Source organism: Nuphar pumila, chromosome 4 (genome assembly GCF_984573655.1).
Source record: "Nuphar pumila chromosome 4, dmNupPumi1.hap1.1, whole genome shotgun sequence".
NCBI lineage: Eukaryota > Viridiplantae > Streptophyta > Magnoliopsida > Nymphaeales > Nymphaeaceae > Nuphar > Nuphar pumila.
The window spans coordinates 97501431-97519119 of NC_143252.1; the positions used below are offsets into that span (position 1 = coordinate 97501431).

Here is a 17689-nt window from a genome sequence, read left to right on the forward strand (position 1 = left end):
TGATCTATCTCAAGTTCTAAGTTAGATTCAATCATTTCTTCACTCCCTTATCAAGTTCATCTTAGAATACTTGGAAATTTTCAAAACATCATTCAAAAGGAGCATACATTCTTGCATTGCACAAGCATGATTCTTTGTGCATTTAGAGTTAGATTAAATTCTTAGATTATATTTAGGCAAAGCAAAAGGCATAGATTCGATCCTTGGTTCGATTACCCCTGGTAAAGGCGCCAGGAACAGTCGAACCTCGTACCGACGAGCGAATCCCGTCTCTCCATTTTTCCCTCAAATTTTCAAAACGGAGGCGAGTAATTTTCTAAATATTTTCAAATAAAGGTCAAGTGAAAACCCGCAAAAGAGTTCCTCTTCTCTTTCTTTCTCTTCTCTCTTTCTTTTCTTTCTTTTATTTTTCTCCCTTCAAAAAGGAGGAAAATAGAGGTTAGAAAAGGAAAAGAGAAGGAAGAGAGAGAAACCACAAGAGAGGAAAAATTTTGCGATGATCACAGATTTGGCGACCGTGATGGGACTCGTCTTCGTCCGGTTGAATCTATGCCTTTGCTTTACTTTTATATAATCTAAGTCTTTTTTCTAACATATGTCAGCTACATTTCCATGCAAACCTTAGGAGCCTAGACTCTGTCCTAAGCTGACATCATTACATATAGGATATAAGTATGGTTTGGTAGGACCATATTGAGGAGATTATTCCATGTTCACATTAGACTTAGGTCTTAAAATACAAACTCTCCTCAATTTTAGGGATTGAATGCAAAACAATGTATGCAAGTGTATGCTTCTCTTTATTTTAATCTATCTCTTTAGGACTTGCATTACAACCTTCTAATTTTATTGCATGATTGATCATATTTAAAAAAAAAAACATCCCTACCTATATTGTCCCGGTCTTCACGTTGCTGGGCTGTCTCACTGAACCATAGTTCGAGAGAGAGCCTCACAACTGGACCACTTATTTGGGTTCGCGCCCCCCTACCACGTACCTAAGGGCCATAGTCCGAGGTATATCGGTAGGTGCTCAAGGATGTTGGGAAGCCATTACCTTAGAACCGAAGAGGTATCTTATATGCCACGTACTTTGAGCTTCGGCTTGAGTATATCGGCGTACCTTGATTGGAATCAGATGATATAAATCTTAGAGTTAGGATTAAGGTCCTATCAGCCATTTCAAAAATTGCATATAGAGTCAGCTTTAGGGAGTGCTATTTGTGCATCCTTGCTTGTATATCTGTGGTTGTATGATATTTTATATCTTCCTTATATTTTCCAAAAACCTGGGTATATATCTTCAAAATTTCTCCTTTATTTTTAAAACCCAGGTGTATTTTTCTTTCTCTTCTTTTTCTCCGTCTTCTAAAAAATTCTTCAAAAAATTCTTCTGATCCTGCCTGCAAGTTCTTAAAATTTTAAATCTTTACCATTTGTTCTCAAAATTTCATTTATTCTTTTATTTTCTTCTGATTTTATATTCTTGTTTATATTTTCATAAAAATCTCTTTCCGTCAAGAGATATCCTTTTCAAAATAATATTTTCTTCATATTTTTAGTTGGTTACTCTCCCTCGTAGAGTAAACAGCGCAATTGTCACAAATTTTGTGGCGACTCAATCCCTAGTAATGGGACACAATTGTTTAGATTTCAAACATAAATCATTCCTCTTGTCAAAAGTTTTTCCAAAAAAAGTTTCTCTGGTCTAAAAACCTCCTCTTTCCTCAATAGAGAGATCACTGATATCCGAAAATGGTCACGACGAGAGGGGGAAAAGAAATAGTTCCTCAACTCAGCGATAGTGAGGCGGAAGAGATAAGCTCTCCTAAATCAGATAGGGGACAGAGTCAGAACAAGAAGGATGACATCGATCCCACTGTGTATGACATGTTCCAAAAGATGATGGCAAGGATGATGTCAGAGCAAGCCGAGGCCAAGCTGAAAGAGGCAGTTCCTAAAAGCAAGCTGAAGAAGAAGCCTGTAAAGAAGCAAGTCAGAATCATCAGGAAGAAGGTACAACCGGACACTACTTCAGAAGAATCAGAGTCAGTCGAGGAAGAGTCAGAAGAGGAAGAGCAGATTGTCTACAAACAGAATCCTCCAAGACAGTCTACAAAGATAGCTGCAGAAGAGCCCGAATCCGTCAACAAGCCCAAGTCTGGGGCTCCAGTAGAGGACCTGATGAGCAAGCAGATGAAGGAGATGAATCGAGCAATCAAGGATATTCAAGCCAAGGGTAAGGGCAAGCAGACCTACACCGGCGAAGATTTTTATGATGGTCTAGATGGGGACGAGAACCTGGAGAATCTTCCCCGCAAGTTTCTCAAATTTGATGGGACTGGCAACCCTAAAGCCCACTTAGCCACATTCTATACAGAGTGCAGCCGTTTCAGAAAAGACAACAGGGCTCTGTTCATTTGCTTTCCCCGCAGTCTGGAGGGTGTAGCAGCCAGATGGTATGCTAATCATGTGAATCCTATCGAACTACGAGAGTTCGATAAGGTAGTAAATATGTTCATCGAGCACTTCTTATTCAACACTGAAGCCTCACCTACATTAAATCATCTTTACAACCTGAAGCAAGGAGAAAATGAAAGGGCAGGTCCAAATTACATCTGGGATTCCAGATTTTGGATATAATTCCCATTTAGGAATCCAGATCCAGAATCCAACTCCACTACGGATCTTAGACTCCAGATTCAAAATCCGTTTTAGGGTCCAGAATTTAATTTCCACTTTTGGATCTGAGACTTCAGATCCAAATCCATTTTTAGGATCCAGAACCCAATTTCACTTTGGATCTCAGATTTCAGATCCACATCCATTTTAGGATCCAGAATCTAGTCCCATATTGGATCTCAAGTCCAAAACTCCATTTTAGGATCTAGAAACCTAATTCCCTCTCGGATCTCAGACTTCAGATCCGAAACCCCTTTAGGATCCATAATTCAATTTTACCTTGGATCTCAGGCTTTAAATCCAAATTCTATCTTGGATCCCAGATCTATGATCCAACTCCACTCTAAATCCAAAATTCATCTTGGATTTCAACTCTATTTAGAGTCCAAACTTTTGATTCAAAATTCCATTCTGAACTCCAAATTTCAAATCAAAATTCTATCTCTGAATTTGAATTTCATTCCAAGTTTACCTTGAATCCAAAAATCAATTTTATTCCTCAATTCTATTTTGATTTCTCAAATCTTATTTTAATTTCAAGCTTTACAATTGAAATTCAAATTACATCTCTATCCTGATTAAAAATCCTAATTCAAAGTCCATTTATGACTTCAAATTTTCCTTTTTTCTCCTTTTATTTCAACTTCAAAAACCATTCCTCTTAAGATACAAATTTATTTTCCCAAGCTCTGATTATTACAAAAACTTAGAACTTTAAATTTTTAGTTCTAAAGTTAAAACCATTTCTTCACTCTATCATCAGATTCATCTCAGGAACACTTGGGAAATTTCCAAAAATCATTTTTCGAAAGAGCATACATCCTTGCATTTTCACAAACATGATTTTTTGTGCATTTAGACTTAGGATAAATTCTTAGATAATATTTTAGCAAAGCAAAAGGCATGAATTCGACCCTTGGTTCGATTACCCCTGGTAAAGGCGCCAGGAACGGTCGAACCTCGTACCGACAAGCAGATCCCGTCTCCTGGTTTTCCCGCAAATATTTCAAAATGGAGGCGAGTTATTTTCTTAAATATTTTCAAAATTAAGGTCAAGTGAGACCCCGCAAAAGAATTCTTCTTTCTCTCCTCTTCTCTTCTTTTCCCTTCTCTCTTTCTTTTTGTCTTTTATTTTTCTCCCTTCAAAAAGGAGGAAATAGAGGAAAGAAAGGAAAAAGAGAAGGAAGAGAGAGAATATTACGAGAGGAAAAATTTTGCGATGATCTCAGGCATACCATGTAACCAAATATACTTGGGATCCCTTCATTTCTCTGTCTATATTTCTTGGATCAAATGTATCTTCTGAATATCAAGTGTGGTGGCAAACTGTCTGCCCGCCCTCTCTTTGTATTTGAATTTACCATCGATAAAATTTATTTTTTGTTCTACTGACAAGCTTTTTGGGCCAAAATTTTATTCTTTTATTTTGTTTTATAGCATAAAATGCTCATGATTCTAGTGACGACCTCATCCCTGGTAAATTTGACATTCCTCCTATTTCTCTTCAATATCTTTTATCATGGTTGACGACCTCACCTAGGTAACAAGGCACATTTCTCTATTATCATAAAAATGGTAACACAATTATCACAAGTCTTGTGATGATCCGATCCCGGGTAATGGGATAATCTCTTAAAATTGTCTAACCAAAACCCTTCATTCTTTTCTCAAAAAATTCAGTTTTCAAAAAGTTTCTTCCTCACTCTAACCATTCTCTTATTCTACAGGAGAACTTTGGCATCACAAAATGGTTCAGACTAGAACTGACAAGCAAACTGTACAACAACGCAGCGACAGTGAGAAAGAGGAAATGAACTCTCCCAGATTGTCTAGGGGACATGACTCAGAAGAAGAAGATGATGTTGATTCTGCCATGTACAAAGTGTTTCAGAAAATGATGTCAAAAATGATGGCTGAGCAGGCTAGCGCTGGTCCAAAGAAAGCAGCATCTAAAAGCAAAATCAAGTGAAAGCCCATGAAAAAGCATGTCAAGATCAGTAAACAGAAAAAACAGTGTGACAACACTTTTGAGGACTCGGAGTCAGTGGAAGAGGGATCTGAAGAACAAGAGCAGGTGATGTATATCCAAAAGCATCTGCGACAGCCCAAGAGGACAATTAAAGAGCTTGTATCAGTAAACAAACCCAAGTACGGGGCCCTCGTAGAAGATCCAATCCAAGCACTAACCAAGATAGTCAAGGATCTGCAAATCCGAGACAAAGGAAAGAAATCATATACCCGGAAGAACTTCTACCTCGGATTGGAATGGGATAATAATTTGGAAAATCTCCCCAGGAAATTTATTAAGTTTGATGGATCCGATGATCCCAAGGCCCATCTTGCAATGTTTTTTGTAGAATGTGCCAGGTTTAGCGAAGATAATCATGCTCTCTTCCTATGCTTTCCCCATAGTTTGGAGGGCATAGCTGTCAAATGGTATGCCGAGCATGTCAATTCCATTGAATTAAGAGATTTTGACAAGGTTGTTAACATGTTTATTGAACGATTTTTATTCAATACAAAAGCTTTGCCTACGCTCAATCATTTATACAACCTCAAGCAAGAAAGTAATGAGAAGGCCAGAGATTTCATCCACAAATGGAGAAGTATTTATAACAAAATGAGGAATCCCATCTCTGAGGATCATGCCCTCCAAATTATCCTCAACAACTTCTCACAACCTTTAAGAAGCCTCATTTTCCCATACCCGTCAAATCATTCATTGAGCTGACAGAATGACTCGAAATGGGAATGGAGAACGGAATATATGAAGGCATCACCCTAGTCAAAAATGCCCAAGATCAGAAGAAAAAGGCACATTTTACTTACTCGACCGACACTCCAGGCGACAATCATGACAGTAGCAGCAAGAACGGTAACATCAGTGGCATGAAGCCTGATCAGAGCAGAGGACGAAAAGGAAAGTCCTTTAAAAATAGTGATAAGCCTTTCTCAAGCGTTCCCCAACAAAAAGGGGATCTTCAGGAAAAACCTAAACACATCAATTGGAGTAGGGATCGTAAATTTACTCCTTTAGATTAGCCTCTGAAAAAAGTCCTATAATATCTACTGATCCATGGAATGGTTAAACTTCCCGAAATTACAGATCCACCAGTGATCATGGGAAGATTCAAAGAGCAATTCTGTAAATTCCACAGGGCAATGGGGCATGATACAGAGTATTGCTTCATCCTGAAGCACTTGATCCAAGACTGTATTGACAAAAACATCCTCATAGAAGATGAAGAGGAAGGTAAAATGGAAATCTTATCAACTCCATTCCCAAACCATTCCACAACAACCATTTCAGAATGCTCATTTCTTCCACAAAATCATATATGTCCATGCTCCGGTGAGGACATAAATCTCCAACATCAGGTAATGGTTCTGCATCGGGACCAGCCTACATCCCAGAAAATGAACATCATCTCAGTCCTAAGTCAAATGAACTCGTCAGTTGAGAACAAAAGGGCCCAAGGTTTCCCGAAAAGGTTCATTAAAAAGCAAGTCTTTGCAGAGGAAGCAAAAACCTCTAAAGCAGTTGAAGAGCGAGCCAATCTGCTCCAGAAGCCAATCACGGCGCTCTCCAACATTTCAGCCTTGGAATTGACTCATGATTTCCCCAAGCATCAAGAGGTGCTAGACGATCTGTTGAGAAAGATCAAAGTGAAACTAGGCACTACGTCCGAAGATATGGCACATATCATAAACCAGGCAATGACTAATGCGCCTATCACCTTTTCTGATGAGGACTTGCCAAAACCTCATTCTTTCCATAATAATGCATTATACATCGTAGTAAGAACCAGGGGCATGACTGTCCCACATGTGCTTGTCGATGGAGGCAGTAGCCTCAATATTTGCCCAGAGATGACAGCGAAAGCCTTGGGATTGAAAGAGGAAGAATATGTTCCTGATCCAATTATAATCTACGACTTCGACAATCACGGGCAGACTGCAAAAGGAAAAATCTTTTTGGAAATTTTCATCAATTATTCAGTGCATACAGTTTTATTCCATGTCGTCAATGTGCCACCAACCTATAATCTTATGTTGGGGCGAACATGGATCCATAATGCCAATGCTGTGCCATCAACCCTCCACCAATGCATAAAATGGTCTAAGGGAGGAATGATTAACACCATTCTGGGAGAAGATCTCGAAGAGAGGCTACCACAACCTATGGTTCCCCGTCCAACATTTACAGCAGACATCCCCAACATCCGAGAAAGTGATGAAATCAACCTCAGCGAGAGCTTAGTGATGTTGAAGCTGAAGGATGCCCAAGAAGAAGAAAACATTGCTGCAGTAATCTAATGGCAAGGACCCTGTTTCTTCAAGTTGGGAGGACGAATCAACTACACTTCCTTCAAAGATCATCCTTTATTTCCTTAGTTTTCCAAAGCCAGAAAATGATTTGATCTGCTGATAACACACGGGTACCAGCCATTCCGAGGCATGAGAAAAAAATGAAGATGGTATGGTGGAGCCGATCATTCCTGCTCAACATTCAGATAGTTCAGGGTTGGGGTTCATCGGCCAAGCTTCCAGTAAGGAAACAATATTTGTCAGAGGGACCAAATGCGGAGGATGATGCCTTAGTTTTCTTGCTTTTCTATTCTCGTTACTCAGTTAATCTTGTAGGGACGACACCGTCCCCATCTTTTGTCAATCTTGTAAATATCTTATTTCCAATCAATGAAAAGTTAATCTTCTCTTCATATTTGGGCATCTATCATTCTTGCTTATATTTTGTCTGTGTCATTTTTCCTTTGTTCTTGTATAAAAAGCTTGTTTTTTGCTTGTACTTTCTTTTAAAAACCTTTCTTGATGTTTTCAGGACAATAAAAAACATAACTCCTGAATCGATGAAGAAATTCATTATCAATCCCAAATATTCCCAAAAGAAATCAAAATTGTCAAGGATTCATAAGATAAAAGTCAGAGCAGAGGTCAACCAAGCAACAAAGCAGACCGAAGAGCTAGCAGCGTTTGATTCAACCATTCAAGAATTGCTAGAATTTGCTCACATTCAGAAGCAGGATGAACCATCATCTTTGGTTCAAGATCCAACTGTGGATATCAACATTGGTTCAGAAGATGATCCAAAAATCCTAAAAATCAGTTTGGGTCTAAATGCAGATGAAAAAGCAAGACTCATCCAATTCCTTAAGCAACATCAAGAAATATTTGCCTGGACTTATGAAGATATGCCAGGATTAGACCCCAAGCTTGTAAGATCCGCGAATTTTTATGAGAAATTTACTGCTTATTTGATGTAGTTATGTATGCTTTTGTATATTTATGAGATATAGCACATGATGTGATGAGAATTGATTGTGCTTTGTATTTTGGCTTTATACGCGCGACCCGAGGATCGCGTAAATACATTGTGTAAGTAAGAAGTGTCTAATTCTGGACTAATTAGCTTCTGAAAATTTAAGGGTTAATTTATAATATATTCTTATGATTTGTCCCCAAATTCGGAACCTATACGACGTAAAAACCTCGTCAGTGCATGTGAATTACGAGTTTTGACCCAAGTTTGGACCCGAATCGTGATACGCTTAATTCCTGCAATCGGATGAGAATTTTCTTGAGATGCTTCAAGCATTTAGTAGTAATTGAGGTTTAGTAGAGCACTAAATGATTTATTGGAATTTATTTAATGTTTTAATGCATTAATTAAGTATTGTTTTGAAACATATTGAATTGGCAATTTTGGATCTTGGATTCAGGTCAACTAAAGGACCCAAATCCTATAGGCGACCCCTCTCGAGGACCATTTTAGATACGGTTGACCAGCTGGTCAAGGTTTGACCAGCTGGGTGGCACTTTTGAAAATATTTGCATGAGTTTTAAAACATTGGCCACGATTGGCCATTTCCTCTTTTCAAAACTCATGATGAGCCTTGAAGCTCATCATGAAAGGCGTTTTTCAATAAAGGGGACCATGGGGTTGGAGCCCCATGGTGTTTTTGTAAATATTTCAAGTGATTCAAATAACAAAATATGATTGGTTGGGTTAAGTGGCAGCCCAAGTAAATCTTACAAGTTTTAAAGTCTTTTTGAAACCCTTTACAATGGTGTTTTTGAAAGAAAAGTTGAAGATTTTAAAAGATGGACATGCATTGGGCATGGATTCCTAGGGGAGGGGCATGAGACACTCCATCCCTTCATCTAGGCTGGACTAATCCTTGCCGTCCAATGTTTTTAACCCTACCTACTTAAGGTTTGAAGAGAGAGAAGAAAGCTCCTTTTGGGCGATTTTCTTGGAGGAGCCTCTCTCTCCTCCCTTGCTCTTTTCCCCTTTTTCTTCTCCTCTAAAACCGAGTTTGAGAGTGAGGTTAGGAGTGTGGGTAGAGCAGCTCCAGTCGTGGTACCATTTTTTCCTCTCCTCCCTTTCCAAAGCCTCAAAGGTGAGACGTTCCTACACAAAGCCGTAGTTGTAGTTTTCGGTTGAGCTCCTTAATCTCTTCCTTTTCTCATATAAGTATTTAGTATCATAGCTGCATGCATTGAGAATGTGATTATCGTTTTGAGCATGTCTTCACGCTTTTGCTTCTTGTGGCATGATGGGTGTTGTTGGATTCGATTGAACTATTTACATGCTCATGCATTTTTGTGAGTCACCACCACTTGTTGTAATGAAGATTTAGGGGTTTTACCGAATGTGTATTCATGCATCATGTTGAGGCTATTGAGTATGTGTTGCATGCATTGCATTGAGCAAATAGTGATAGGTCGTCCCTTTTTTATGGTTCGTGATTCTCCCATTTCTCCTTTTTGGTAATAGGGTTGGAAACAGTTTCAAATCAACGTGTTTCCCTTGTTTCAACACACTTTGTTCTTCATTTGTTTTTGCCAAATGTGTCTCAGATGCATAGTGGTTGAAAGCCCTCTTTTCATTTAAGCATTTTCGTTCTTTTGCTGGACGTTCCAGCAAATGTAACCCAGGCCGACCACAGCTGGGTCAGCATGGGACACCTCCTTCTTTTTGCTTTCGTCTAACCTTGAGCAAACCCCTTGCCAGCGCCCATGTGGGTGGTTGGGGGTTTCATTGGGGACTGACATGGTCTGGACCGAACCGGTCCAGACCTGTCAAAGGCCATGGCCGATCATAGCTGGATTGGGCACTTAGCCCTTTTGCCTTTTTAGTTTCGTTTTGGCCTTGGTTGCAGCCTTGCAGCGGCAGCTGGGTGCAGGCGGTAGGCCTGCACCCCCACCCCTTTTTGGGTGCTGGTTGTAGCCAGCTGGGTCTGGACCAATCGGTCCAGACCATGCTCAGACCTGAGTGTGCCTCCTTTTGGTCTGGACCAATCAGTCTAGACCTGGACCGATCTTGGTGAGCTAAGCCATCTAGTCTGGACGCTCAGTCCAGACCTGGGCTGCCTTACTTTTGATAGAGACCCATGTCGGGGTCATTTTCTGGACCAGACCCACTTGGTCCAGGAGGTCCATTCTCAGCCGTGTGCATGTTGTTGTCATCGTGGTGGGCTGCTGCCTCTTGTTGGTTCAGCAGGGCCACTGTGAGTCGGTTGTGGTGCCCCATGGGGCCGAGGGACAGCGTAACTAGTTGTCTCCTCCTTTGGTACAGCTTGGCTGCCAGCCAGGCCTGCTATAGGTGTGTTTGGTGCCCCATGGCACCAATGCGACTGCTAAGATGGCAGGGTAGTCTTTGATCAACACCAGCCGCAGGTGGTCTTCTCTTCGCCACTTTTACTGGTTTTAGCATGCACTCGGATTACAGCCCATGCGGTTGCATGTGTGCTTATGCAGCACGGGGTCCAATACCCCAATGGTCTCTTCAATTTTGACTCGTTGTGACTTAGACAAGTGCACGATTGCCAAAGTAGATATATATATATGACCGTATGGACTTAGCCCTTTGCACGTGAGTTTGCTTTTGCAAAAGAATGCAAATGTTTTGCAATGTCACATTTTTAAATGTCTTAAAAATAGAAAGGGAGGTTGTTGCATGACTAAGTACCTATGGCGTGTGTCAAATGGTAACCCCTCGAGATGGGTAAAGTAAATACGTAGCCTCATGCATGTGTTCAATTTTTGCATAAAACACGAAGTACTTGTAATAATACTTAATGAATGCCTTCAAGTAAATAAAAGGTTTTTGTAACTACGAAACCTAAGGCTCATACCATCAAGTGAATGTAATCGCTAACTCATGTTAGTGAATTTTGAATGTCACCTAAGGAATGTGGTCATAATCGTGCTTGTTATGTCTTGAGCTGCACTATGGATATTGCAGTCATGAGAGACTTATGCGACCTTGGAACTCCTTAGCGAGTTGGTTGTGGGCGATGGTCCCACTTAGCGAGATGAGCTCGCTCATGTTCGTAATACGTGGTTTATGAACCTTGGCACTGCTTGTGAGTCACTCCTTACCGTGGCAAATGTTTCTAACTGTCTCATCATAGTGTGTAATGTTTGAGTTGTCACAGACTAGTTCTCTCACTTATGACACGATGCACATACTTATCCACTTGTACTTGTGCGCAGTTCAGGATGACACATCTACTTGCATAGCACAGTCTATTGTTAGCACTTTATGTTATGTGATGCATGCCTTGTTACAACGTTATGTATCGCGTTAGAAATCTATGTTCCTTGATGCATACCTTACTATTTGACATGAGCTATGAAATGAATAGTCGTAGTTAATCGCTCATGCTTTGCCTGTTTGCACTGAATCATGCTAGTTGCAGTCTTTCGTAGATCTCTGTATAGTTTATACGTGTTCATGTTGTATTTGCTCAAGTAATGTAAGATTAGCATGCTATGTATGTTTTGAATAGCTTGCTTTCGAATTCCACACTTTGGTATATCGTGTTTGGTTTGTCTCACCAGCTCGAAAGATTACTGACCCCATTTTATGGGGATGCAAGTTTACTTAGGTGTGCGATGGAGCTCGGTGTGATGCAACGGACTTTGAACCCACACTTTTGAACCTCGCCTGTTGGATCCTGGCAGTTTGGTTTTGTATAAGAGAATGATTTGTAAATTTGTAACATGATTAATAAAAGTTGTTTCATTCAAATGTTGTTTCACTCCCGTAGTGGCCGCCCAGGGTTTTCCGCTTGTTTTCTCTGCCCCTTTGGTTTCTTCTCTCACTTGCGCAATTTGTTTTTTAAAAAAAAAAGGTTTCCTCAAAAATTCAAAGGATTTTCAAGTCGGGAAATCTGGGTCTGGGGGTGCTATAGTTTTGGTATCAGAGCCATGTTTTTTATAGAGTTAAGAAGTGTGGTTCAAGTCTCTGCATGCATCAGCCATCGCACTGTAAGTATTCCTAATTCATTTTCTGTTGTTTCGTGACTTGTTCTGCTTGACTTGATGATCTTGTGTGCTTTTCGGGTGTCTTCCGATGTGAGACCCTATTTCGCACTTAAGCCTCGTATATCGGGCTTAAGACATCGATTGTCGGAACCTAAGGGTTCGTTCGCGCTTGTGGATCTAGTTTCCTAAGCTGTTTCGAGTCGACTCCTGTGAGAGTTGGAAATTTTCGACTGAGACTTAGGGGACTACTTGCGTAGTTCACCCTTCTCGTTCCATATTGTGTTAGTGAAGACGATCGATATATAGTAGCGATTATCAAGCTTTTAGCCTTATCGTGTTGTAGTACAAGATGGCTTCGATGAGAACCATCGTGTGAGGCTTGGAGTGGATGTTTTCCCTCTTTTCCAACCTCGTTGGAATTGTTCGTGACCCTATCTTTAACGAAGAGTATCTCATTTGATGCGATCCTTTTTAGATAGAAGGCTGAAGCCTTGTCTGTGCCAGTGAGCCTCTGCATATCCCGTGGGTGGATACTGCTAATTTCTCCAGTCATTCTTGACGATAAGAACGTATCGGTTGTTACGCGCTTAGCAGATCGCGTCTGTGTTGCCGGTGATGGCACTTGACTCTTGAGAGGGTCATGTTCTGGGGATTGTTAACACCAATCATTCGGGTGTTGTTGCTCGTGAGAGAGCGTTGCGGGAATTTTTGTTTTCCCCACCATTGTCTGGAGGATTGTGGTGCGTTGGCTCAGGAGGTGATTCCTGGTAGTGCCAATTGTGCCGCTGGGTGGAGTAGCTCTCCAGCGATACCGTTATCGTGGTGATTTGCTGACGATGCCATTAGAGTGGTGATTCTCTAATAAAGGTCATTGGAGTGGTGATTCTCCAGTGATACCGTTGGAGTGGCGACGCTTCAGCGATGCCGTTAGCGTGGTGATTCGCTAACAATGTCATTAGAGTGGTGATTCTCTAATGAAGGTCATTGGAGTGGTGATTCTTCAGTGATACCGTTGGAGTGACGACGCTTCAGCGATGCCGTTAGCGTAGTGATTCACTAACGATGCCATTAGAGTGATGATTCTCTAATGAAGGTCATTGGAGTGGTGATTCTCCAGTGATATCGTTGGAGTGGCGACGCTTCAGCGATGCCGTTAGCGTAATGATTTGTTAACGATGCCATTAGAGTGGTGATTCTTTAATGAAGTTCATTGGAGTGGTGATTCTCCAGTGATACCGTTGGAGCGGCGATGCTTCAGCGATGCCGTTAGCGTGGTGATTCGCTGACGATGCCATTAGGATGGTGATTTCCTAGTGATGCCGCTAGGGTGGTGATTCCCTAACGATGATGTGATTAGCAATGATGAGATTGACGATGTTATGATAGATGATATCTTGTGACGATGCTAGATGAGTTAAGATGGCTCTCGTGTTTTGTCGTGTCATGAGATAATGACTTTCCTTGTTTCGTTAGAATGGTGTCTTTCTAATGTTCATCGTCTAGAATAGTGATTTTCTAGCGATAGTGACCTTGTTTGGTGTCGCTTGAGTTTGTTCGTAGAATGTGCTTTTGTCGTGTTGTGTTGCACGATTGAACTGAATTATGTGTGTTTTATGCTCATGATTGTTGTTTGATTGTTGCGATTGTTGTTTCGCGAGCTAGGTTTTTCAAACCTACCTTTTGACTTACTTTGCCTTTCTGTTATGATAGATGACTTGGAAGACTAGATGCAACGATGTTATGGGCACTGTGAACAACCTTGCAGAGGTTGTGCATCAGCAAGCGGCTGCAATGCATCAGATGGGTGAGAATCTTCATCACGTAGCCCAGAGTGTGCAGAACAGTAGTGCGGTTACGTATAAGCGATTCATGGAGTTAAATCCTCCTGCTTTTATGGGTAAGACAGACCCTGAAGCCGCTGAGTCGTGGTTACACGAGATAGAACGTATTTTCCGTGTTTTGGATGTCCTAAAGGAGAAGAAAGTGGATTTTGGCACTTATCGTTTGAAAAACCATGTTGAGAAGTGGTGGGACACTGTCTCTTCGGTCAGATTCAAGGATGCAACTGTTACATGGGAAGAATTCATTGAACTTTTTAACTCTACTTACTTTTTGAAGCACGAGCGCAGTAAGAAGATGCAAGAATTTCTAGACTTGCAGCAAGGAACGATGACTTTGTCTGACTATGTTACGAGATTTCGTTGTTTGGAACGATATTGTCCGAATGTTTACGTTGCAGAGAATGACCGAGCAATAAAGTTTGCTTGTGGTTTGAGGTGTACTTTGCGAACCAAGGTGTTCACTAGCGGACCTAAGTCGCTCGAAGAAGCTATCGAGGTAGCTACTCTGTTGGATGAAGACCAACCCGAGCATCAGGCTCAAGTTTTTGCGATTGTAGCTAAGAAGAAACCTAGTGGGGTGGAGTCCTCGCCACCTACTAGAGGGCAGAAGCGTCAGAAAGTGCAGCAGAATGTCCAGCAGAAACGACCTCAGCGATCGAATTGCCAACGAAGGCAACCTCAGTGACCGGAAGTTCAACGGAAGTGTCGGCAATGTGATGAAGATCATGCTTTTGGAGCTTGTCCTCGTTTCGATGGCAAGTGTTTCAGGTGTGGACAACCTGAGCATATCTCCAAGTTCTGTCTAGAGAATTTTTCGACAGACTTAGTTGTTGCCGATTAGGCGCTGTCAGACGAGATCTGACCCTTTTGTTGTTGCTTGTTGTTTCATGATTTCGCGGACGAAATCCCTTTTTAAGGAGGGTAGAATGTAAGACCCGCGATTTTTTTTGGGAAATTTACTGCTTATTTGATGTTGTTATGTATGCTTTTGTGTATTTATGAGATATAGCAAGTGATGTGACGAGAATTGATTGTGCTTTGTATTTTGGCTTTGTACGCGCGACCCGAGGATCGCATAAATATATTGTGTAAGTAAGAAGTGTCTAATTCTGGACTAATTAGCTTATGAAAATTTAAGGGTTAATTTATAATATATTCTTATGGTTTGTCCCCGAATTCGGGTCCTATACGACGTAAAAACCTTGTCAATGCATGTGAATTACGAGTTTTGACCCAAGTTTGGACCCGAATCGTGATACGCTCTCGCAATCAGATAAGAATTTTCTTGAGAAGCTTCAAGCATTTAGTAGTAATTAAGATTTAGTAGAGCACTAAATGATTTATTGGAATAAATTTAATGTTTTAATGCATTAATTAAGTGTTGTTTTTAAACATATTGAATTGGCGATTTTGGATCTTGGATCCGGGTCAACTAAAGGACCCAAACCCTATGGGCGATCCCTCTAGAGGACCATTATTGACATGGTTGACCAGCTGGTCAAGGTTTGACCAGCTGGGTGGCACTTTTGAAAAGATTTGCATGAGTTTTAAAACATAGGCCACGATTGGCCATTTCCTCTTTTCAAAACTCATGATGAGCCTTGAAGCTCATCATGAAAGGCGTTTTTCAATAAAGGGGACCATGGGGTTGGTGCCCCATGGTGTTTTTGTAAATATTTCAAGTGATTCAAATAACAAAATCTGATTGGTTGGGTTGAGTGGCAGCCCAAGTAAATCTTACAAGTTTTAAAGTCTTTTTGAAACCATTTACAATGGCGTTTTTCAAAGAAAAGTTTGAGATTTTAAAAGATGGACATGCATTGGGCATGGATTCCTAGAGGAGGGGCGTGAGACACTCCAACACTCCATCTAGGCTGCACTAATCCTAGCCATCCAATGTTTTTAGCCCTACCTACTTAAGGTTTGAAGAGAGAGAAGAAAGCTCCTTTTGGGCGATTTTCTTGGAGGAGCCTCTCTCTCCTCCCTTGCTCTTTTCCCCTTCTTCTTCTCCTCTAAAACCGAGTTTGAGAGTGACGTTCGGAGTGTGGGTGGAGCAGCTCCAGCCGTGGTACCCTTTTTTCCTCTCCTCCCTTTCCAAAGCCTCGAAAGTGAGACGTTCCTACACAAAGCCGTAGTTGCAGTTTTCAGTTGAGCTCCTTAGTCTCTTCCTTTTCTCATTTAAGTATTTAGTAACATAGCTGCATGCATTGAGAATGTGATTATTGTTTTGAGCATGTCTTCACGCTTTTGCTTCTTGTGGCATCATGGGTGTTGTTGGATTCGATTGAACTATTTACATGCTCATGCATTTTCGTGAGTCACCACCACTTGTTGTAATGAAGATTTGGGGGTTTTACCGAATGTGTATTCATGCATCATGTTGAGGCTATTGAGTATGTGTTGCATGCATTGCATTGAGCAAATGGTGATAGGTCGTCCCTTTTTTATGGTTCGTGATTCTCCCATTTCTCCTTTTTGGTAAAAGGGTTGGAAACAGTTTCAAATCGGCACATGTTTCCTTTGTTTCAACGCACTTTGTTCTTCATTTGTTTTTGCCAAATGTGTCTCGGATGCATAGTGGCTGAAAGCCCTCTTTTCATTTAAGCATTTTCGTTCTTTTGCTGGACGTTTGTGATCATCGCAAAAAAATTTCCTCTCTTGTGGTTTCTCTCTCTTCCTTCTCTTTTTCTTTCTATCCTTTATTTCCTCTTTTTTGAAGGGAGAAGATAAAAGATAGAAAAGAAGAGAGAAGAGAAAAGAAAAGAAAGAAGAGAAAGAGGAATTCTTTTGCGGGGTCTCACTTGACCTTAATTTTGAAAATATTTAGAAAATAACTCGCCTCTGTTTTGAAATATTTGTGAGAAAACTGGGAGACGGGATTCGCTCGTCGGTACGAGGTTCGACCGTTCCTGGCGCCTTTACCAGAGGTAATCGAACCAAGGGTCAAATTCATGCCTTTTTGCTTTGCTAAAATATAATCTAAGAATTTATCCTAAGTCTAAAATGCATAAAAAATCATGCTTGTGCAATGAAGGATGTATGCTCTTTCGAAAATGATTTTGAAAATTTCCAAGTGTTTCTGATGAATAGAGTGAATAAGTGGTTTCTAACTTAGAACTTTTAAGATTTAAAGTTCTAAGTTTTGGAATAATCAGAGCTTGGGAAAAATAAATCTGGCCTTCAAAAGGAATGATTTTGAAGATGAGATAAAAGGGAGAAGAAAGGAAATCTCAAAGTCATGAATGGACTTTGAGTTTAGAATTTTGAATCAGGATAGAGATGAATGTAATTTGAATTTCATTTGTAAAGCTTGAAATCAGAATAAGATTTGAGGAATCAAAATAGAATTAAGAAATAGAATTGGTTTTTGGAATTTTGATAATCAAGATAAACTTGGATTTTGGAATAAAATGAAATTGGATTTGAAAATAGATGTTGATTTGAAATCTAGAATTCAAGACGGAATTAGAATCCAAAGTCTGGATTCTAAATAGAGTTGAGATTCAAAATTGAATTCTGGGTTTAGAATCCTAAATAGGAAGTGGATCTGAGTTTTTGGAATGGAGTTCGGATCTGAAGTCTGAGACCCAAAGTGAAGTTGGATTCTAGATCCTAAAATGGAATTGGATCTGAGGTCTGAGATCCAAAGTGGAGTTGGATTCTGGATCCTAAAAATGGATTTTAGATCTGAAGTCTGAGATCCAAAGTGAAGTTGAACTCTGGATCCTGAAATGGATTTTGGATCTGGAGTCTAAGATCCAAGATGGAATCGGATTCTGGATCCTAAATAGAATTTGGATATGAAGTCTGAGATCCAAGGTGAAGTTGAACTCTGGATTCTAAAATGGATTTTGGATCTGGAGTCTAAGATCCAA

General features: G+C 40.4%; 1 protein-coding gene across 1 annotated transcript; it reads left to right on the forward strand.

Moving 5' to 3' along the window:
- The first annotated feature begins 13866 nt into the window (after positions 1–13866).
- On the forward strand, positions 13867–14499 carry LOC149840323 (uncharacterized). The gene has a single exon (XM_090005048.1). It carries the CDS (start codon positions 13867–13869, stop codon positions 14497–14499), a length of 633 nt encoding a protein of 210 aa, XP_089861174.1.
- The last annotated feature ends 3190 nt before the right edge of the window (positions 14500–17689 follow it).